General features: G+C 36.6%; 1 protein-coding gene across 2 annotated transcripts in view; it reads left to right on the top strand.

Annotated features, from left to right (window-relative positions):
* The window catches only part of LOC150084913 (poly [ADP-ribose] polymerase tankyrase-like), a 1170388-nt gene that overhangs the window by 63385 nt on the left and 1084659 nt on the right, over positions 1-22344 (top strand). Inside the window, exon 2 of one of the 2 annotated variants that reach the window (XM_090376702.1) lies at positions 920-1103. The exons of the other annotated variant lie outside the window; for it this stretch is intronic. Within the exon in view, the coding sequence (XP_090232828.1) occupies positions 1090-1103 (14 nt within the window). The 5' untranslated portion in view covers positions 920-1089. The remainder of the gene's footprint in view (positions 1-919; positions 1104-22344) is intronic. 2 annotated transcript variants of the gene reach the window in all.

Consider the following 22344-nt stretch of genomic DNA (forward strand, 5'->3'; position numbering starts at 1 on the left):
AGAGCTACAGTGAGCTCTGAATAGGGATACTTTAATTATGACCACCCTGTACTTAGTACCGTGCGTGGGTTAAAAACTGAGACGATGAAAGAAGATGGGCGCCTCCGTAGCCAGGTGGGAAGGAGCAGCAGTGCGTAGCACACGCTTCTTGATTAGATCGGGGTTCGAGCCCGTCGCCACCAAACACGGAGAATGCAGAAAGGTCAAGGAATGACCTTAGTTGCTAATGCTCCAAAAAAACAAACAAACAAACAATGAAAGAAGATACTTGCTGACATTTATCAGTGTGCATGAATTCGTAGATTGCACTTGATATGCTCTTTTATTGGGGGTATTTGCGTGTTATTTGTTTATTTTTTAAAAAAGACGTATTTTTCCCCCCATCGCTAATTGTTGCAGGCTGCCCATAAAAGCATTGCTAGATACAACAGCAGTTTCTTTAATACCTTATTGTTGTTACAGTCAACCCTCATATTGGTTACATCCAGTCAGTCCTCGAATTGGAACAACCGGAGCAGTCTTCACCCTTAAGGATTAGTGCATTCTGGTAATTCCTGTGTACTACACTATATGTGAGTGCTGGCTGTTTGGAGGCGTTGTTTCTGGCCACTACAACATATAAAGCAACAATATTTCTCAAATTTTTTTCTTATTTGTAAATATATTTCGTAGTATTCATAGTTAATATAACTAATTTATGTAATTCGTATAAAAAATGCATATTTTAAGGAGATTTTGAAACTCCATCCCTTCGCTTATGCCACTGCATGTTGTCAATATTATATAACGTGGTCATAAAATTGACTCAGCAATAAGTGGCACAAAACCGATCTAAGTGTGGCATGGGTTCACAGTGTATTACATATAGAAACTTTTTAAAAAAGACAGCAACTTCATATGTTTATTTTTTATTTTTAAGAAGTCAAGAATACGTTCATTCAAGGGGACGTATCATCCGCATGTGCAGCGGATACACTTGGATCCACTGAATCCTGGATATTCTACTGCTTCCATTAATACTTGTCGTCAGTTCAGGGATCTGAGAGTTCTGAATTGACTCCTCTGCTCAAGTAGTGTCTCACATCAAGGATGCAGTCTTTCAGGTTAGTAAAACTGGGTCTTTTCAAGCGATTCTTTTCCACCTTTGCTTCCAGTACTTTTTAGAAATAATTGTTTTGCCGAAATCTTGCTTAGGGGATGTCGATGGAACATTGATTCAAGGGAGGACGAGAGGATGTCAACGGAAGAAATTATCTTATGGGAATTAAAGGCCTCTGTAGTTTCACAATCCTCAACTACATTAAAACATTAACCACAAATTAGATATGACAGGTGAATACTACCAAAATTCATGGTGCAGGAGGACAAAACCAAATATCTTCATACAACACGGATACACCCAGTTGCTGGAAACCCCTTTATGGAACTTTCACATTTCTTTCTGAGTTATTCAGTATCAGGGTGAAAGTTCCACATTCCCTCCCCAATAAATGCTGGTTTTTCATCAACAGAAACAGGCAAAGGCAGCCACAGCCAAGATTACTCCAAACCACACACACACACGCTGGTATATTGACTTATCACGGCCTTAGTTGTTTCAACCCTTGTTCTAAATAGCCACAGCTAGTGATGGACATAATTAAACCATTAAAAATAGTTTTATGCAAATCATTAGATTAGGAAATCGAGAACAACGGTTAAAAATATCAGTGGAGGCTGTCGAACTGAAGCTATCAAAACCAAAGCTTAAATCGTGTTACGTCTTATTTTACCAATCTCTCTCTCTCTCTCTCTCTCTCTCTCTCTCTCTCTCTCTCTCTCTCTCTCTCTCTCTCTCTCTCTCTCTCTCTCTGTCACTGAGTTCGAATCACGTCAATGACGCGAGGAAATTTTAGAGTATCTCAGGCGAGGGTAGCATGGTATTTTGTCCTTCAATTCGACCACAGAACATCCCCAATTTACAGACAGTATGTATATGGTCTAAGTTGCTGATGCACCATAAACTGACGAATTCTGACCGGTAGCAGCGTCTCTCTAACTCAAATTTGTATTCGATTATGGCCGACCTGTTAGCGTCCAGATACAAATTCAGATCCACAAGCATTTTCTACCTGGTTGCTTGGTACGATAGCTGTATAAGTGCGTGTGCGATTTGCAACTTATGCTGGCAGAACGCACATTCGTTGTTCTGGCAACGAAAAATAATAAATATCCTTTATTCTCTAACGAGAAAAATGAACATTACTGTTGCACATGCCCTTCACGGCCAGAAGGCTAGGGGTTAACAATAAGCAAAAATAATCAAAACATACAAATCAAGTAATAGTTAAGAATTACACGAGACATTACAATACTTGTACAACATGAAATCAAGAAATTTATACAATACAAAGTGAGAAATGCAAAATGGGACACTGACACTTGTACAAAACAAAATGAAAAATGAGAATTATACAGTACTGATTTTCTGGGTTTGAAGTAGGAGAAGACTGAAGAATCGTTTCATGGTATTTTTTATCGTGGCGAAACTCTTGGATTGCAGTCTAGTTCCAGAATGATGGAGAGAAGTTGTGCAGTCTGTTGCTGTGACAGATAAGTGTATGTTTTGACCTAAGTTCCAGGTAGTGGCACCCGCTACGAACACTGCTAGATGTTTGGCTTGGAGATAACGCCGGCGAACAATTTTCATTGTGAAGATGATTCTTTTCTGCTGAATAGTTGTAGGCAATCTATTTAGGTGAAAGTGCTGAGCCATAAGTGTAGTGCATTGTTGGGAGGGAGGTTGAAGTTTTGTCGATGCCCATTTAAGCAGCCAGAATTCTGAGGAGTAGGAAACCAGCCGTGCACAGAAGTCCATTGAACGGATATACCGAGTTGATCAACGACAAATATATCGACACATTCAGGAAACCGTTCCTCGGCAACTTTAGTCATTCCTTTCATCCGACTGCCGTTGAGATCAATTCGCCTCTAGGCCCTAGAGGGTATTTTGTCCTTCAATTCAGATTATTCTGTGGCCAGCAGGTTTTTGGATTTCAGTATTGATACCAAAAACCCCGCAGACTCTTTGGGTAGGCTTAAATCTTTTTCCCTCATGAGATCATATGGCATCTTTATATCAACAGCTTCGCTGTCTGATTGTTTTTTGCCTATTTTTTTTCTTTTTCATGTTAATATAATTCAGATTCTAGCATCAGTATGTTCTTTGTAGACTTTTTTGCCGCTGATATGCATCTTATTATTTATTTCCAGAATAAAAAAATAAAAATTGAATTCAGTGCCGTTACTATGTTAAGAAAGTTTTCTGTTGGACACTGTGATCATTCTGTATCTATCTTGTAAGAAGATTGCTTGTCCTGTGCTGTTATTTCCGTAGGCAGGGCGGGAAATGGACGTGCCTAATTAAAAATGTTTTTTGCCCTTTTAAAACGTTAATTTCGGCCGTAGATTTTGATTCAAGGGTTCCACCCCCAGTCATTCACCTTGTGTGTACGTTCATGGTGTTGGATGTCTTTTACACCCCTGTCCGTAAGAGAGTGCCCACATCACGTTCAAGAAACCTTTATTCAAAATAATCATCTTATCTAGGAACAGCAACCTTTCCTCTTGTCTAAGCCGTTACTCGATGAATCGAAATGTGCTATCCACTGGGAAATTAATTTTACATCCATAATATACATACTGGAACTCGTTTTCAACCTCTTCTGGAAACGAACGGCAGAAAGATTGTGTTGTAGAAAGCATGTTATGTATGTGCTTTCTGATGAGTCTCTTATGGTAAGTTAAGAGCGACATTTGGAAATGAATTAGTAAAGCAAGACAGGAATTATTTTAGTATTAATGAGGGATTACTGCAATAATTTCTTGTAATGACACGATCATCATTCGCGTCACAACGATCATGGGCCCATGTTTAACGTACGTAAATTTTTTTTTTTTCATATAGATTTCTCGTTTTTCTCTTCGTTTTGGGTCCCCTGAGCTCAGGGCGCTGTTTGTCCCATCTGGGCTAGGATGATAGACTGTTGATCACTCAACATGTTTCTGTGGTTCGGTTACTCGTACATTCTGCCTAAACAAATTGGTACCCGTTGGTAAGATTCAACAGGTAACGTTATTATTGTATTTTCTGGATCACAAGAAGTAGTTTTTGCTGGAAAATGTTGCCTGAAATTTCTACGTGTTTTAGGGCTCTAAGGTATGTTAGGATCACGTAGTAATGTTTATACCTTCAGCAATAGTTAGAGTAAGTACAGTCAAGTCATCCAGGTTGCCTGAAAAAGCTTGCTCTTTTAGCTCTGACCAGTTGAAATCATATGCAACAGATAACAAGGACGGTTGCTAAATTGAGCTGCAATTCTAGGAGGTATTAGCCAACTATATATAGCCATGTGATATTTCAGTTATAAAACTGTAATGTGAGGAGTGTGCCAAATCACCATTTAACACCGACAGCATGAATTGAGTGACTAACAGTTTCACAAATGTATTGTATCCTTGATGACACTAGAAGAAAGTGTAAGTTCGGACTGTAACAGGGGTGTCCGACTCGCAGCCTGCATACAGCCTACTCTTTCCCATTGTACGATCCGTGGCTTGTAGGCAGCCTTCATGTGTAATGCGTTTCCCGAGCTTAAAACTAGCGTGTCACAGACTTTTGAAAATATCCATTTTTAATAAGCGATTTTTCTGTATTGCTTTTTCATGTTTTGAGTCTTCCTCAGAATTTAAAAATGTTATTACTATTATATAATAATTGGTGGATTTTCTTATTTAATTATTAAATGTAAAAAAGCAAAACAAAACAAAAAAAAAATCTAAGTACAAACGTAGGTAGCAAAAATGAAATCTTTATTTAAGGTTGGACGCCCCTTGACTATATAATAACATGGTGATCAGTATGGCAGTAACTGCGACGAGTGTTTGGTTTCTACGACCGAGTTAAAACTCTGTCCTACACTGTATTTTGTGTAGTACAGTAAATACTTGCGAATTGTGTTTGAAATATGTACTAAAAAATTTTTTTTTTTTCTCTCGGAACTTTGCTCCAAAAACATGAGCCCCCACCCCCAATCAGAGGTGGGGGCTCAAATTACTGTTTCAAAACTCATTGCTGTTTTCTACTAATATTTTAAGTGATTTTTATCGGGAACTGAACTTTCTACTTGCCAAGGTCAATGAACTTTGTAAGATTAATTTGAAAATTACCGTTTTTTTAAAAAATGGTTTTATCTATTTTGATGAAATTTTATATTTAGTTCTTATGTCGGCGCCTCCGTAGCCAGGTGGGAAGGAGCAGCAGTGTGTAGCACACGCTTCTTGATTAGACCGGGGTTCGAGCCCGTCACCACCAAATACGGAGGATGCGGAAAGGTCAAGGGAATGACCACCGCATATTCCCTGAGCAATATGGCCTTAGTTGCTAATGCTCCTAAAAACCAAATAACAAACAAACAACTGCAATTATGCAAACAACTGCAATATGGGTAGAAGTAACCCCAGAGAAACGTACCAACTGTGTGGCACTACACTTAAAGTGGTAGAAAATGAAAAAGACCTGGGAGTAATTGTGCAGTCAGATATAAGTTTTCTGAGCAATCCTGCCAGGGCAGGTCATGGGGTTTTGTCATTTATATATAGGAATTTTGCTAGCAGGGAAAAGGAGGTGATTGTCCCTCTGTATAAGGCAATGGTCAGGCCACGCCTTGAGTACTGCGTACAGGTCTGGAGGCCTCATTTTAGGAAGGATGTAGATTTGCTTGAGCGTGTACAGAGAAGGGCAACAAGATTGGTGGGGGGAATGAAGGGATCCTCTTACCAAGAGAGGCTTAAGTGCTGTACATTGCAGTGGTTGGAGACTAGGCATCTGCGCGGAGATCTGATTGAGGTGTATAAGGCCTTGAATTGGTTGAGCACGCCGAATTCTGATGGGATCCTTCCACTTGTTCAGATTACGAACCTAAGGGGGCATAAATTCAAATTAAGGAAGGACAGATGTAGAATAGCTGTGCGGAAATTTGCCTTTAGCCAGCGGGTGGCTAATTGCTGCAACAAACTTCCATCTCTCATTGTGGAAGTTGATAGGTTGAATAAATTTAAGGAGGAACTGGACAGGCATTTGGAGGGAATGGTGTGATTTTTTTTTTTTTTTTTTTTTTTTTGGCTGATGCTGCATAATCTCATACACTTGCTTTCTTGCATCACATGCCACTACTACTACTACTATTTAAAAACTCTAAAAATCCACTATCAGATCATTTACTTTGTAAGTAATTGGATAAATTATTTAATTGATCAAGCCATCAATTTATATTCAATTTTGGATTTTGCATTGTTTTACTTACTGTATTCACATTATTTAATATTTCGTACCAAATTTCTATTGAACATATAAATTTAAATGATTTTAATTTCGAGGCTAAATATTGACTGGTGTGATTTAACATTCTTATCTTCCATTATTTATAAAAGGCCATCATAAATTTCGCCAATTTCTTGTCTTAATGGTCTTATTGCATCTATTGGACTTTCCCATCTTGTATCGCTTGCTGGTTTTAAAAGTAATTTCGAAACATTTTTTTGAAAACGGCCCAACGTTGCTTGGACGAAGAAAAAAATATAAACAATTCTTGAACTGAGTTAAAAAAAAATCTCTTTCAAAATTAATTTTGGCAGCATCATTAACCACCAAGTTGAGACTATGTGCAGCTCAGAGTACAAAAAAAGCACGGTGGTTGATATTTAAAATTTTTCTTTGCAAACCATTGTTTGCCCCTCGTGTTAGCTCCGTTGTCATAACCTAGCCCGTGCATATCATTAATATCAAGGTCTAATTCATTAAACTTGTTTAAAATAAATGTACTTAACCCTTCTACCGTCGAATTTGTTATAGGGGAAAAACCTTAAAAAAAAAAAGTGTTCTCTTATATATCTACTTTTTTGTTAACTTCATTTAAATTTACAAATCTAATTATAATATACCTCTGTAAACGATACTCGCTATAACGTAACTGACAGAAAAGTTTAGTTTGTGGCAACTAGGTACGAACGAGTAATTTCCCCTAAATTTGATCCAATTGTCCTAGCGAACGCTTCCCTATTGTTAAACGAGGTAATACTGTATAATGGACTCTCAACAACTACTAATATAAATAAAATAAATTTTCTCTTTATACTCCGGGACGACCACACGGTCAGAGGAGTTTGATATATGAATGACGAATCAAAAAAGTTACAGGTTCACTATCTAATCATTTTTAAAAAGTTTATGACAAGAATTTCTTTATTTGTATTTTCTTTATTCAAATTACGCTTAGATTCTATATCATTTCGGCCGCCCATGTTCGTCGAACACAAGGTTGGCGCGGCCCTGCACTGACCTGTGGAAATATGTTGCCTGGTCTGATGAATTCCGTTTTAAACTCTGCCATGCCGATGGGCGTATCCGCATTTGGAGAAGCAACTTTACGCTATGACACCAGGATGAATTGGTGGTGTTGATCGTTTTCCAAGAGTGACAAAGTTATAATTCTTCTCTACAAGCAGGTTATTGTGATATTATTTGGTCCCCACAACAGGAATATCTTTCTCACAGACTTGAGAGAATTCAAATAAAATTAATTAAATTCTTATGCTTTCGGAATCACCTTGCCTTTCACCGTCGAAACTATGGAGCTCTTTGTCGTCGCTTCAGAATCGTTCTTCTTCACTCCAGACGACAACTCCATGGGTCTCTTTTTGTCTGCAGTATCATAAACTATTATCGATTCTCCATCTCTTCTTGAACAAATACCTTTCACTATACCCCGCTTGAATTCTCGTTATAAAACTCTCACTGCTTGACTCTCTTACTCAACACACTTGGAAGTCCTCTGTTTCGTTTCCTTCATATATTGAATAATTACAACATCGATTTTACACCTAATCGGTGTATGTATAAGAATTTGCACCTTATTCTATTTTGTTAATCTAAATTTTGTATATACAGTACTGTATTTTATTTCTAGTTTATTGGTTAAAACTGTTTTGTATTGATTCCGCTATTCTCAGCGTTCTCACCGTTACCTAGGATCTTGTGCTATGTTGGTGAGAAGTCTGTATATAAATAAATGTTATGGCAGTTTGGGGACTGTTTTTGCTGCTTGTTTTAGGTCCTCTGATCACCGTTAATGAAGGGCTCGATGGGAACGCCTACCTTTCTATCGTCATCGACCAAGTGCATCCCTTCATAATTACAGTGTATCTAGAGAACTCTAGCATATATCGGCAAGACAGCGTGCCATACCACATTGCCTGGCAGGTTGCTAACTGGTTTCAGGAACATGACAGTGAATTCTCCTTTCTCCAGTGACTAGATTTCTCGGGGCCTCCAAAATCCTAAAATTATTTTTGTTAGCATCCTTTTATTTCGACATAAACAGCAAATAAACAGAAAAAATAAACATCCGACCCCTAGTGTCTCCTATTTTGGCTGGTAGGATGTACATTGTAGATAATCAAAGTATGACATAAATAATTGATTATTGATAATTATTTATTATTGATAATCTAATTAATCTTGTTGTTCATCCAGGACGTTTTTGAATATCTTAGAGTAACGTAAATGAGGCGGTTTAATTGGGGTGCCCAGCGGCGCATATATTTGTCAGGCCTCCACTGCAAACAAACTTTCTGATAAACGAAGTCAAAATTTTCATTTTTCAGAAAGCAAAACATTCTGGCATAAATAATTGAACAACAGTTATGAATTTCAGATCAGCTAGCCAGTGGAAGTGTTCACATTTTCAGTCGTTTTCTCTGAAACTGACAAATAAAAATCTAATTAAGCAAAATTTAATTAAAATTCAGTCAGTTTTATTTTGTCACTTATAGTTCTAAAGTTAATTGTTTAAATCTCAAGGACTGTGGACAATCTTTATATTTATGAATTTAATAGGCATAACTTCGTGTGCGCGCAACGCCCTGAAATATATTTTCACTATAGTGCGAAACATAGCGCTAAATCCCTTCAAAAGAACCGAATCACATTGTAAAAATGTTTTTGTCAATATCGCTTGATAATGAATTGCACTGACTGGAGGCATAACTGTAAATTCTGTCCCCCCCCCACCTCGTGCTTTTTATAGTAACAACGCTGTTCCAATGTTGGAACCCCAGACTCTTTGGTCCCACTCCCTTCCCCTGGGTGATGCAGACTTTCCGGTATAGTAGTTCATCTTTGACAATAACGTAAATCAATATGATGAGCTCTGGGAATGTACAGTATTACTATTTCGTTAAATATATCTTTGTAAAAATTACTTTACACACACCATTTGGATATCGTTTAAACTACAGTGAGACACATTCGGCATACGAATTAATGGATTTCACCGGATAGCCTTAATTAACCAGAGGTGGATTTACCGTAAGCTTTGGGGTCCCTTCCAAGGCCCGCCCTGGGAAGGACCCTAGAAATGTGTTCACATGGTCATGTTTTTGTAAAATTTGCAAAGGTAAGATATTTTAATCACAAACGAGATGCAGAAAGTTAATAAAACTCGCATACGCCATTTTAATCGGATTTGGAAAGATGTTTTTGGAAACGTTTCAATAAAACAAAAAAGAAATTACAGACTCCTCATTTGAATCATTATGAGCGGTACTTTCTTTTGTCATCTTTAAATTTCTTTATTAAAGAACTGAGAAAATATATAATTTTTAAAGATTTTGAGGCTTAATTAGTAAAGGTATATACAACCATTGTTATAAAAAAAAATCAAAAACTTTTTAATTTTTAGATATTAATAAAATTCATGGATAATAATATTACTGCTTTTATTTTATTAATAATAATTACATATCGGTTACTGAAAGTAGTGGTCTTGCGTTTACTAAAGTAGGATATATAATTTTTACATTGAAGAGATTTTAGTTCATGACTAAATACACCATCTACTGCATAGTTGTTCCGTTACGTTCTGATCACATGTCTAAATTGAAGAATGTTTTCATAAATGTGCAGAACTCTGTTCCAGCCTCAGAGTTTAATTGTAAGGAAAAAAATTACATTCAATCTGAAAACACCAGGCGACTTGAAACCAGATGCGTTTTCGAATTAACGAATTTCCCAGTTTCCGGAAGTTTTTTTTTTTTTTTTTTTTTTTTTTTTGTTTCTTAAAACCTTAATAAAGGGTGGCCAGAAATTAACTTTACAACTTTAATTTCAAATAATTCCTATAATAAAGACAAAACAATAAATATTTTAACATAAATGCTTTATTTAGACCTTGCAATTATTTGTAGAATATAATGTCGGCCAAATGGCCGACATTATATTCTACAAATATTCATTCCCACATGCCCCATGGAAATTATTGATAGTTTCTTTCAGCTTCACAACTGGTTATTGGTAATGTTACATAATTTTTTAGTATTGTTGTCAAATTTGGGAAAACCTCTATCAAGGTTTCAGGGCATCTCAAGTTTTCTTGTGCACCGACTAATCTACTCTTTGGATTGACGGGACTCATTAACCAGGTTGTCATCGATGTTCTCGTTGTAGTGGCGTATGAGTTTTATGTTATCTTCGTCGATGTCAGTATTTCGTGGCAAATCAGCAAGAAATTTAAATCTTTCTCCAATATGTTCATACGATTCACTCCTCTTCATTAATTGGATTATCAAACAATCCAAGAGCCTATTCATTACTTCTATTCGAAATTTATCACTTCCTCTTAATGAATTATTGCTTTTGGTATGATCTGAAAATTTTTTTTTGTTACAATTCGTTTCTCGATGCCAGAATAATTTCTGTTGATTTCATCGCTCATCTTTATAGCTTTTGTTTCATATTACATTAATTTTTTTATCTGAATTTTTGACGTTAAGAACGTTTTTACTGACGTTATTGAACTGAACGTTTACTGACGATATATCCAAAAAATTTTAAACGAAAAACCGTTACGGAAGTGATGTCATCTTAAGCTTCCGCCAGAGGCGAATTATTGTAACTTGTATTCTTGCAATCACACTTGTATGATGGCAACAATATATCTTCTACTGGGCCAAATTTAATGAAATTTTGCACGGAACTTCATCTTAGCTCTATACTAGTGGAAAAACTTCCACTATTTTCCAGGATAGTGGAAAATATGAACATGTGATAAGGAAATTTTCTCACGTAATAAACGGGATAATGTGGACGTACAGCATATAGTTGGAAAGCTAAGGAATTTAGAAACAGAAATACTGGGTGGCCAAAAAATAACTTTACAACTTATATCGGCCGCCATTTTAGTTTGGTTCGAACGTGACAGTGCATATTTCACCGTCGAGCAGTGTAGACGCGGCAAATTTGTTATGGAGCGCTTAAAGATTCAACGTACTACGAAAATCAGTCGTCAATAACGGTGACCCTCAGAAAATTGCATCCAATTCTTGGCAGAAACAATACGCCTTCCAGACCCCACAGTTATTTGTTTAGTACCTAATTTCGAGGAAAGTGGTGCTGTGGCAGATAGACCAAGGTCAGGCCACGTTAGAAGTGCACGCTCAGTGGAGAATATTGAAATCGTGCATATTTGTTTGTTTGTTGTTTTGGTTTTTAGGAGCATTAGCAACTAAGGCCATATTGCTCCAGGAATATGCGGTGGTCATTCCCTTGACCTTTCCGCATCCTCTGTATTTGGTGGTGACGGGCTCGAACCCCGGTCTAATCAAGAAGCGTGTGCTACTCACTGCTGCTCCTTCCCACCTGGCTACGGAGGCGCCAAATCGTGCATGAAAGTGCAGCTGAAGAACCGACAACGTCCTCACGGCGACGTTCCCAACAAATTGGAATTTCGCGGTCGTCTCTGCAGAATATTCTCAAAAGCATATGTATCCATATAATTAAATTAATTAAAGACACAGTTGAATCAAGAACTTCAGCCTCGAGACCATGAAAGCCGTCGCAACTACGGTAATTCAATCTTACTCGTCTCTAATGAAGACCAGAATTTTTATGAGAAAATCATAATGAGCGATAAAGCCCATTTCGACCTCAGCGGTTATGTTAACAAACACAATAGCCGCTACTGGGGCACTGAAAATCCACAAGTGATTCATCAGCAACCATTACATAATCGCTGAGTGACAGTGTGGTGTGGAATTTGGTCAGGAGGTGTTATTGGACCTTATTTCTTCGAAGACGCTGCGGGTAACGCTGTAACTGTGAACAGCGACCATTACAGTGCCACGATCGAGAACTTTGTCAAAGAACTTTCTTTAAAAGAACCGAATTACATTTTACAATGTGATTCGGTTCTTTTGAAGGGCTTTAGCGCTATGTTTCGCACAATTGGATGAACTGAGTTTGGACGCCACTACAACGAGAACATCGATGACAACCTGGTTAATGAGTCCCTTCAATCCAAAGAGTAGATTAGTCGGTGCACAAGAAAACTTGAGATGCCCTGAAACCTTGATAGAGGTTTTCCCAAATTTGACAATACTAAAAAATTATGTAACATTACCAATAATCAGTTGTGAAGCTGAAAGAAACTATCAATAATTTCCATGCTACAGGAAAGACTGAATTATCTTCTATTCTCTCAATAGAAAACGATAATACAAAATCGTTGTCATATGAAGAGGCAATCAAAGAGTATGTAGGAAACAAAGTATTAGAGATGTTTCAAGCAGTTAATAAAAATATTGTTATTTTTCGGGATTTTGTGGTTTTGTCAATTTTTTTAAAATTTGTAATTCGTTATGATTTCTTTTCTCATTCTAAATAAATATTCACTTTCGTACCTAATTTTGTATGAGGGGCCCCAAGAATTATATAAGCTTTAGGCTCCTCAAAACCTGGATCCGCCCCTGGCCTTAACGTTATTTACTACCTCGCCATAACAGTGAATCGGCCGAATTGCGAATCAGCGTGACCGACAAGTGGCTTTTATAAATAATAGTGTTCAATGAAAATGACTATCTTTTAAATGATAGCTTTCTAATTTGGGTGTCGACACCTTTTGTGCCCCAAATTTCGCCATCATATCAATATTTTTTCTCACTCTGATTTCATTGCATTGCATAATATTGATGTAATTAATTTCTTAAAATACAATTATTGAGAATACAGTCAGTCCTCGTATAGCACAATAGTTGTGTTCCTAGGAAACCCTCGTGCAATGCAAAATCGTGCAATATAAACAACAGGCCCTATGGGAAAAATAGGGTTAGGTGCCGACCACCAAAGACTGCCACATTTGTAACCAAGACATTACCAAACACAATAAATAAGTAAGTATTTTATTACAACTATTACATAAAAAAATATTGCCAATGCTTTTGCTTCTGTCATAAGTAAACTTGTTTTTTGTTTGATTTTCTATCCAAACAGATGACAGCCGTTTCATCTCTTCCAATTCTTTGTGTCTTAATCTAATGGTTTTAATTACACTTTGAGTTGTTTTTATTTTCTCTGCATTCTTTGTAATTCTCGGCGTTGCCTCATTTAGGTCTGTAGCACGTGCAATATCACATGGTCTTTCATTTCGCTCAAAGTGTTTCACAATTTTATATTTTTTCTCTATTGACAGAGGCGGACTGGCCATAAGCCTTACCGGGGAAACCCCGTGGGCCGGAGTGTAGTGGTCTCATAGTATGAGACCACTACAAATTTTCCCGGGTAAGAATTTTTGATCCAGTCCGTCTCTGTTTATCGATATTGCTTTTCTTTTTCCCTGTGAATCTGCAATGTCTTCACCAGGACCCTTCCTTTTCACACCTTTTTAAGTATTTTACTCATTTTTAGGGAATAAAGCACAATTACGAAACGAGGAGGCACGCTTGATACACATAAAGCTGCGCGCGTGTAGCAACTGAACGCAGAGATACACTATTAACACCTCATTTCTAGGGGTTACTACCATAAAAACAATTTCCAGTTGTGTTTCTGCCAGTGGAATCTGTTATAAATTGGTAGTAAACTCCATCTAATTGCATTTGCCATTATACCGATAGCTGGAATTGTGTTGATTTTTACAAAATTATGGTGAAATGTGTTTCCCCTTCACTGATATAAAAAACAAATACATTTTCAGAATCTTCTCTTCATTCCTATCGTATTGCGTTTGGTTGGGGTGATTTTGCGTTTGACTGCCATTTCTTGTAAACACAAAGGCGAATCGTGCATAAGCGAATTCGGTTCGTGTTATATAAGATATCGTTCCCCTACTTATAAATCGTGTATGATCGAATTCGTGTAGTGTAAACACGTGTTATACGAGGACTGACTGTACATGTGTTTTACTTTTATTTTTTCATACTCTGTGGCCGACGAGCCTGAACAAGATTCTCTTTGTAAGTGCTCTCTTACTCCATATTTTTGGCCCGAAACTAAGAAACTGAGTACCGTTGTATTTATCATAAACTTCAAGATAAGGAACAAAATTGTAGGGTGTAAAATTTGCCTGTAAGTTATAATAAAGTTTACATCACAGACATTTCTTATACGTGCATGCGTATAGTGCAGTCTCATAATCTGCTTGTAATTATGTGGAAAAAAAATATATATATATATTATTATTTTTTATTTATTTTTTATATATCAATGGTAGTACCATGCTACAAACGCTATAGACTTCGGTGTCGATCACTGTCTAGCCGCCCAGGTTCGTGTTCTACTACAAAGCTGTTTCTCTTCCTATTGTCACTTACGGATCTCCTATGTGGTTTGAGCATGCTATAACTGTAAAATTTAAATCATGCGGTAGTACGACTCAAAACGTACTACCGCATGAAGATCACATGTGTAGCAACCATAGAGCGATCTCCTAAAAACCAGAAAGCTGTTTATCCACCACCACTACTCCAGGACCCAGAGCCGGCCCGAGGGGGGTGCGAACGGTGCGAGCGCACAAGGCCCCGCGCCGCATATTTTTAATATACATAAGAAATAAAATGTCAATAATCATGTTATTAACATTATCTAAAAGCCCGCCAAAAATTCTCCAAAGAACACGGAAAAATATATTTTCTTTCAAATATATTTAAAATATCTCTCCTTACAAGTCACTCAGACGTACGATTATATGTTGCCAGCGTTTGCATAGTTATCGTACTCTAAAGGCTATATATACCACCGACTAGGTTTTCTCGGCCCTTTTTCGCTTTCTACCTTCGAGAGATCGAGTGAATTCGAAATTATTCAAAAAGTCGACTTACATTTTCTTCTGAGAAAATTTTAAGTTAATAATACTGGTTTGACCAAAGCACTTATCCTGCAAAAGAATTCCAAAGCACAGTATATGCCCTGCTGAAGTCATAGTTTGAATTTAGTTCTTGGAGACATTTCAAAATTATCTTCTCTTGCAAATTCATTTTGTGGGACTTTACAAAACATATATAATATTTTTGCAAGTTCTGTGATACGCTGGGATATATTAAAAGAGCATGCCAAACATCTTACTCCAAAACCACTGTCAGCAACGAGGTGGGAACGGCACCTCGAAAGTGTGAAATGTGTGAGATACCAAGTACCACAATTTTCTCTAGCTTTGAAATACCTTTATGAACATACCAGTGACATGAAAGCGAAATGCAATCAATCGAAAATAAACTTACTTCATTTGAATTTTTATTAAGTTTGGTCATTTGGTATGACATACTGAATGAAGTAAATATTGTGAGCAAGATATTTCAAAATTCAAATATAGATATCGGTACTGCAAATTCACATTTAAAAGGCCTTTTAATTTTTTTTAAACAGTATCGTGAATCGGGATTCAAATCTTCTTTAATAACTGCAAAGGAAATAGCTGAAGAATTACAAGTGATATCTGAATTTAAGAATCAAAGAACTGGACGAAAAACAAAGCAATTTTGTTATGAAGGAACCGATCAGCCTATTTCATCAGGCGAAGAATATTTCAGAATTCAATATTTTCTAGTCATAATCGATAGTGCGATTATTTCTTTTAAGAAAAGATTCGAAATTTATCACGAACATGAGACATATGGTTTTTTATATAATTCGGATAATATTCAAAAACTGACTGAAAACGATCTTCTTAAATGTTGCAAAGACTTAAATGCTACCTTGCAAGACGATATTGATTGCATTGATTTATTTAATGAAATCAAAATTTGTCGTCGTGTTTTGCCTTCCAGGATCACAATATTTTACTAAAAAATAATTTATTTGAATTGTATCCAAATTTTGTTACTGTTCTGAAAATTATATTAACCTTATCAATTACCGTCGCATCTGCAGAAAGATCCTTCTCAAGATTGAAAATTGAATTTACTTGAGATCTAGCATTAGTCGAGAACGAATTACCTCCTTAGCCATTTTATCTATCGAATCCGAAATAGCCAAAAAACTAAATTTTATGATATTATCAACGAATTTGCTATAAAACATGTAAGAAAATGAAACAAAATCACATATTGTGACCTTATTCGATTAAGTCGCATACCAAATTGTATTTTGTAAGTATATGAAGCAATTATTTTTCTTATTTGATTTATTAAAGATTTTTTTGTGATTGAAATGTTAAATTTATTAAAATTTAATTATTTATCATTTTCATGTAATCCTTACTAAACCAATTTGTGCAATGTAATAAATATCAAAATGCAATAAATTATTTTGTTGTACGAATTTATGTCAAGGCCCCGCAAGTCAACTTTGCACCGGGTCCCGCTTTTGTTCGGGCCGGCCCTGCCAGGACCATCGTAGATACTATATCAAATGTATAAAATGGCCACCCTTGCTTCTTTGCGATTGGCCTTCAGTGAGGACAACCTTGCTTCTCTGAATCCAGAGGAGTACACTTTTTATGTACAAGCTGCCTTTCTCCGTGCCATTGAAGAAAATTCGAGTATTTTTTGTACCCTGGTGTAACTTTCACATATCTGACCTGAGAAAAAGAGTATATGTAATGGCCACATGGGGCAAAGAAGCTTATGGCTTACGTTGCACCAGCCAAAAAAAGAAGAAATTTTTTAAAAAATAAATAATTAATAAAATAATAGGAAATAGACAACCTATGCGTTTCTCTCCCGTAGGTAATTATCCAGTTGGCCTTTCAATTTCCCCAAACTGTCAGCCTCTACTACCCATGTAGGTAACTTGTTCTAGTAATTTATAACTCGCTGGCCAAAATAAAACTTCTTGCAATCCAGTCTAAACGTCTCCACCCGTAACTTGAATTCATGGCCCCTAGTTCTAGAATCATTTATAACCGTGAAAATTTCATCCTCATCCATTTTACTGCTGTATTGCCTTAAACACCTCAATTAAGTCACCTCGTGTCAGGAGGCTGTTTCAACATCGTTCCTAACCAGAGACTGTTGTTACCAAACTGATGGGGATTATCGTGCATTGAAACAGGTATATAATAAAGAAATTAAGCCAAAAATTCAAACGCGTACAATCTTTTGTGAATATGACGGAAATTCTGATCCGTTGAGTATTCTATATGAAATCTCTAGCGATTAATAAGGTATGCAACTGTAATATGTGATAACTCAGAAATTTTGACTTGGATTGACACCGTTAATGCTATTCTTGATGGCTTGTTTCCTGTCGACAACTGCTTGTGTGATGCTCACTTTCAATCATCTGTACGCAAATTTAACTCTGAATATTCTATCAGCCTAAAAACAGATCTTTTTACATTATCCGAATAATTTGACCAGTTACAGATGGGCTGTTTCGCGTACCCCTGGAACTGGTCTATGGACTTCCAGGGGTACGCGGACCACAGTTTGGGAAACGGTGTTCTTCTACAGAGCTGTTTCTTCCGATTGTCACTTATGGATCTCCTATGTGGTTTGAACGTGCTTTAACTGTAAACTTTCGACTCAAACTGTACTCCCTTCAGCGCTCATGCTGCTTTGTATGCTACATGTCTGCAGGATAGCTTCCACGGATGCTCTATAAGTGATATCTGGGACTTTGCCATTAGATCTTCGTCTTATATTTAGATCGTTCTGTTATCATTTCAAGCACGTAGTGCCAGTGGAATTTTCTGATATTATTGCAAATTCTGTAAATGATATACAGCATGAAAAAACGTCGTATCTGGTCCGAACTTAACATATGGCAAGACCGATGGAACACTTCAGTCAAGGGTAGAATTGCATACAAGTTTGTCGATAGGGTACTGTTTGCTTCTGATCGGTGAATTTCATCTTGGTTCTCTCCTAATATCTACACGTCCTTTGCAATCACTGGGCACGGTGATTACCATCAAATCGAAACTTGTTCAGTTGGGTTTAAAAGATACTACTGGCACTTGCCTTTGTCAATAGCAAGAAGACTGGATGCACATTGTATGTCATCATGTCAACTGCCCTTATTATTGTGACTTTTAAGAAATTTCCTACTGGAAAAGGTTCCGCAATTCTCAACAAACATTGTTAAGGTTCTGATTGAGGCTGTCTTCAATTTCAAACTTTTACACAAGTTTTCTGTTGGCGTTTTCAACAGAAGGCAGTTACTGGCAACTTACACGACGAGTTCCAGTGACTCATCATAATGAGTGACTGCTTTCTTATCGCATCGTGCTGGCCTTTCGGGACTATCTTGGAGGTACTGAAACTTACAAGGACCTTAGTACAGTAATGACTTCAGTGAATTAATGTATTTATTTACTCCCCCCCCCTTTCTCTCTCTCTCTCTCTCTCTCTCTCTCTCTCTCTAGTTTGGGCATCTAGAGGAATCTGCTGGCATCCAACGATATAGCACTGCCTTTGATGGGTGCGGGATCTGTCCCTTTTTTTGGACAACTAGGATACTTAAGGTCCACCTCCTGATGGTGAGGACAGGCACCCCTTTGCTACTTCCCAGCTGACTGTGGCATACACAAACCACGTGATGTACATATGAACAAACTTCAGATATCTGTCAATATTGCGGGGATTACTGGCGGTGTTGTACTGTGTTCCAGGTACCGCCGCTACGCACGACACTTACATACATACAAGTTTTTTTTTTCTTTTTTCTATTGAGTCTTTGAATGCTTTGTTGCTTTTTATAATTTTGTAAGAGAAGCTTTATAATCTGAAGAAGTTTTTTAAGCAGAATCGAATGATTGCGAGTACTGTGTTTCTGTATACAGGGGTATCCGAGTCCTCGCGGTTACGAGGATTTAAAAATTAAAGATTTTTAATTGACCAAGCATTTGAATATTTTTTGGTGAGAACGATCTTCTTTATGATCGTGCAACAAATGTTAAGCGCAAAGTTAAAGACATAACTAAATGCTACGACTCAATTTTATCTGAAAAGATATGGCAAAAAAAAAAAAAAAAAAAAAAAAAATCTCTGGATTCATTCTTTATTTGTACAACTGAAAAATAGTGTAACTTCAATAAAGTTTACTTAACCTTACATTGAGTAACGTGTTATAATAAAAAATATCTAAAAAAATAATTTTTCCATGTTTCAGTTCCTTCGTCCATTTTTGGACGAAGGAACTTTAAACATTACTATATAATATCGGTGTAGATGCACCTTATCTACTCATCCTTCGCAACGAGTTGCCCATGTATTGCACTACATCGAATAAGTAACCTTCACTTGCAATATTAGGGTACCTGCCCACCTACTGATGAAAAGCCAACTAACTTTGAAACGGTGCCGTCTGGGTGGTGGCGCCCACCGAGAATAACGAACAATATTCTTCTCTATTAGTGAAGCGTTACTTATTCGATGTAGTGCAATGCATGGGCAACTCGTTGAAGGATGAGCACAATATGAGATGCAGATGAAATGATGCTTTTCACACTACTATCATAGTTTTTCTTTAAGAGTTGTCTATGGTGTATCTATACCGACATTACATAGATATACAGTATAATAAAATATTATGCTTAGTTGTATTTAATTTTATTTAAATAATAAACATTACGAAAATTGGTCCCCGTTTTAAGTGGAATATTCTGGAACCAATTATCCTTGGATAACGAGGATCCCCTGTATGTATATTTGTATATATGCAAATAAAAAAAAAATAATAATAAATAGCCGCCCAAGCCAGATTGTTCTAGGTGTACTGTACCTTTTTTATTTTAGTTGTCGGTAAAAAAGATTTTTTCCCCGCTTGTTTGATAGCAGTGTAATTAATCTGTAGTTTCTAAGCTTTCCGAAAGAGAAGGAAGAATGAATGTCTACCCCACTGAAGTGTTGTGCCTCAGAAACTAAAAAATAAACAAAAATAATCTGTAAATGTACAGAATACAAGAATTCCCTGAATCGAAATTACTGCCTACGATTACTTTCAGCAGACGAGAAACATTTTCTGGGCTGATTCTCTCTTGCTACAGAGAGAAAAGTCTGTTGGTCAGCTGATGTTGATGTTTAATAATTTTAAATTTGTTTTCATTATGTTTTTCCCTAAGTAGATACAAATTGGTTAAGGTATAAGTTGATTTAAGAAACGACTGTGGCCAGAAGACGGCGCTGAACTTAAGCCACTTGAAAGTTGCTTGGGAGGGGGGGGGGTAGAAGAGAGAGAGAGAGAGAGAGAGAGAGAGAGAGAGAGAGAGAGAGAGAGCGCGAGCGAGCACAATGTTGTTGCAGAAAAAAAAAAATCCCTCTTCGACAACATAGAAAGCTTTGCTTTGCGTGTGGCATCATGTCAACTGCTTATATCCACAATCTGATTTTATCAGCACTTCGTAGTTGGGCTGCAGACGGAAAGTTATTTTACATTAACCGAACATAGTGTTGAACTGTCTTTAATTAATATTAATTTCATTGTAATTTAATATCATTTCTAACTAAATACTAAATAGTTTCAGAATATCAATAAAGGCTAAAAACTTTTGCTGATGCGGTTTAACTAAAAATTCTGCATAGACTTGTTGAAATTAAAAAAAAAAAAAAAAAAAAAAAATCCGTATATTTACTTTGGTTGTTCAGAGGTTTTGCTTTGAGTAATTTTGGAATTAAAAATTATTGGTAAAATGGTTCAATCTGCAAAAGTTTAGTATTGTAAATCTTTTCACAACTGTATTGCATTGGCAAGCACTATACATCATTATTTTATTATTTCTATTATCCATATAGTGCAAGGAAGCCTGAGGCTTATGCTGCATCAGACAAAAAAAAAAAAAAAAAAAAATTCCTGAGTTACCCCGAGAGAGAGAGAGAGAGAGAGAGCAAGAGAGCGAGAAAAGAATGATGATAACATGGTTGTTAGTGTTTCTCTGTCTATTTCAGGGAAACTGCTAATAATTTTTTTTTTGGGGGGGGGGCGATTGGAATGATGCAGGTTAGTAACATAGGCCAGTGATCTCCAAACTTTTTTGGTCGCACATCCTTATTAACTTAAAAGGACTAGCGTTCCTCCAGAATAAAAAAAAAATAATAATAAACATATAAGTTTAATATTTTTAAAAATTTATAAATCATTTACAGGGAAGGCATATCTAAAATCACATAATTTTAAAAGATCACAAATAAAAAAAAAAATAACAAAAACAAAATTAAATTGAAGTTCAAATACAAAATGCATGATGGATGACATGATCAAATAAAGCCGCATATTGAAGTACTAAAAATACATTTATTTATAATTTTTATTCTCAATTACGTTTCGAAAAACTACTAAAGTTTTCATAATTAATAAATATTGATTTATTGCGGATTGGTGCGCGAGATAAAGTACCCAACTTTGAAGACTACTGATATAAGGCCACAATCATACTTACCCACCTTGTGTGTACTTTTGTGCCATCCGTAATTACTTTATGCACAGAAAGAAGTATTTAAATAAGCTCAAAAACTAGCAGAAGTCACATATCACTGGGAAATTCATATTTAAGTAATTACAGTTATAAAGGGTGCGTCAGGATAGTAAAAGGCCAAAAGGTACAACATTTGATTTGTTTATATACGCTGGTGTGCAAAACTTCAGGACCAGTCAGGTTTTCACCTATAGCTTCTCATAGGAGTGGCCTGGATATGGAAAAAGCATACCAGAGGAACCTTGTGAAGTACAGAAATGAAGGAAACAACACCGACACAACGGAAACAAAACGGTACAGAGGGACTTTATTCAAAAATGGCAACATAACACTGGCTGCCATGAACATCTAGCATTTTTGCTGTTTTGGGCATTGCGTCAGGCATACATTTAAAATTTACTTATTTTCGCTGATTGCAATAAAGATATTATATATACAAATGCATCACTGCCAAAGATGGAACAAAGGGAAGAGGTGGTCCTCATTAGGAGATATGGCCACCCCCTACTGTCGATGCTGGCTTTGCACCACCTGTCCATACTTAGAACAATTTTGTTGATAAGTTCTTGCAGTAACATCGTCCATTCCTCTGGCAGCGCAATCGTCAGCTGGTGAACGTTTT

The sequence above is a fragment of the Mastigoproctus giganteus genome, chromosome 6, assembly GCF_048544385.1.
Source record: "Mastigoproctus giganteus isolate SK-2022 chromosome 6, ASM4854438v1, whole genome shotgun sequence".
NCBI lineage: Eukaryota > Metazoa > Arthropoda > Arachnida > Uropygi > Thelyphonidae > Mastigoproctus > Mastigoproctus giganteus.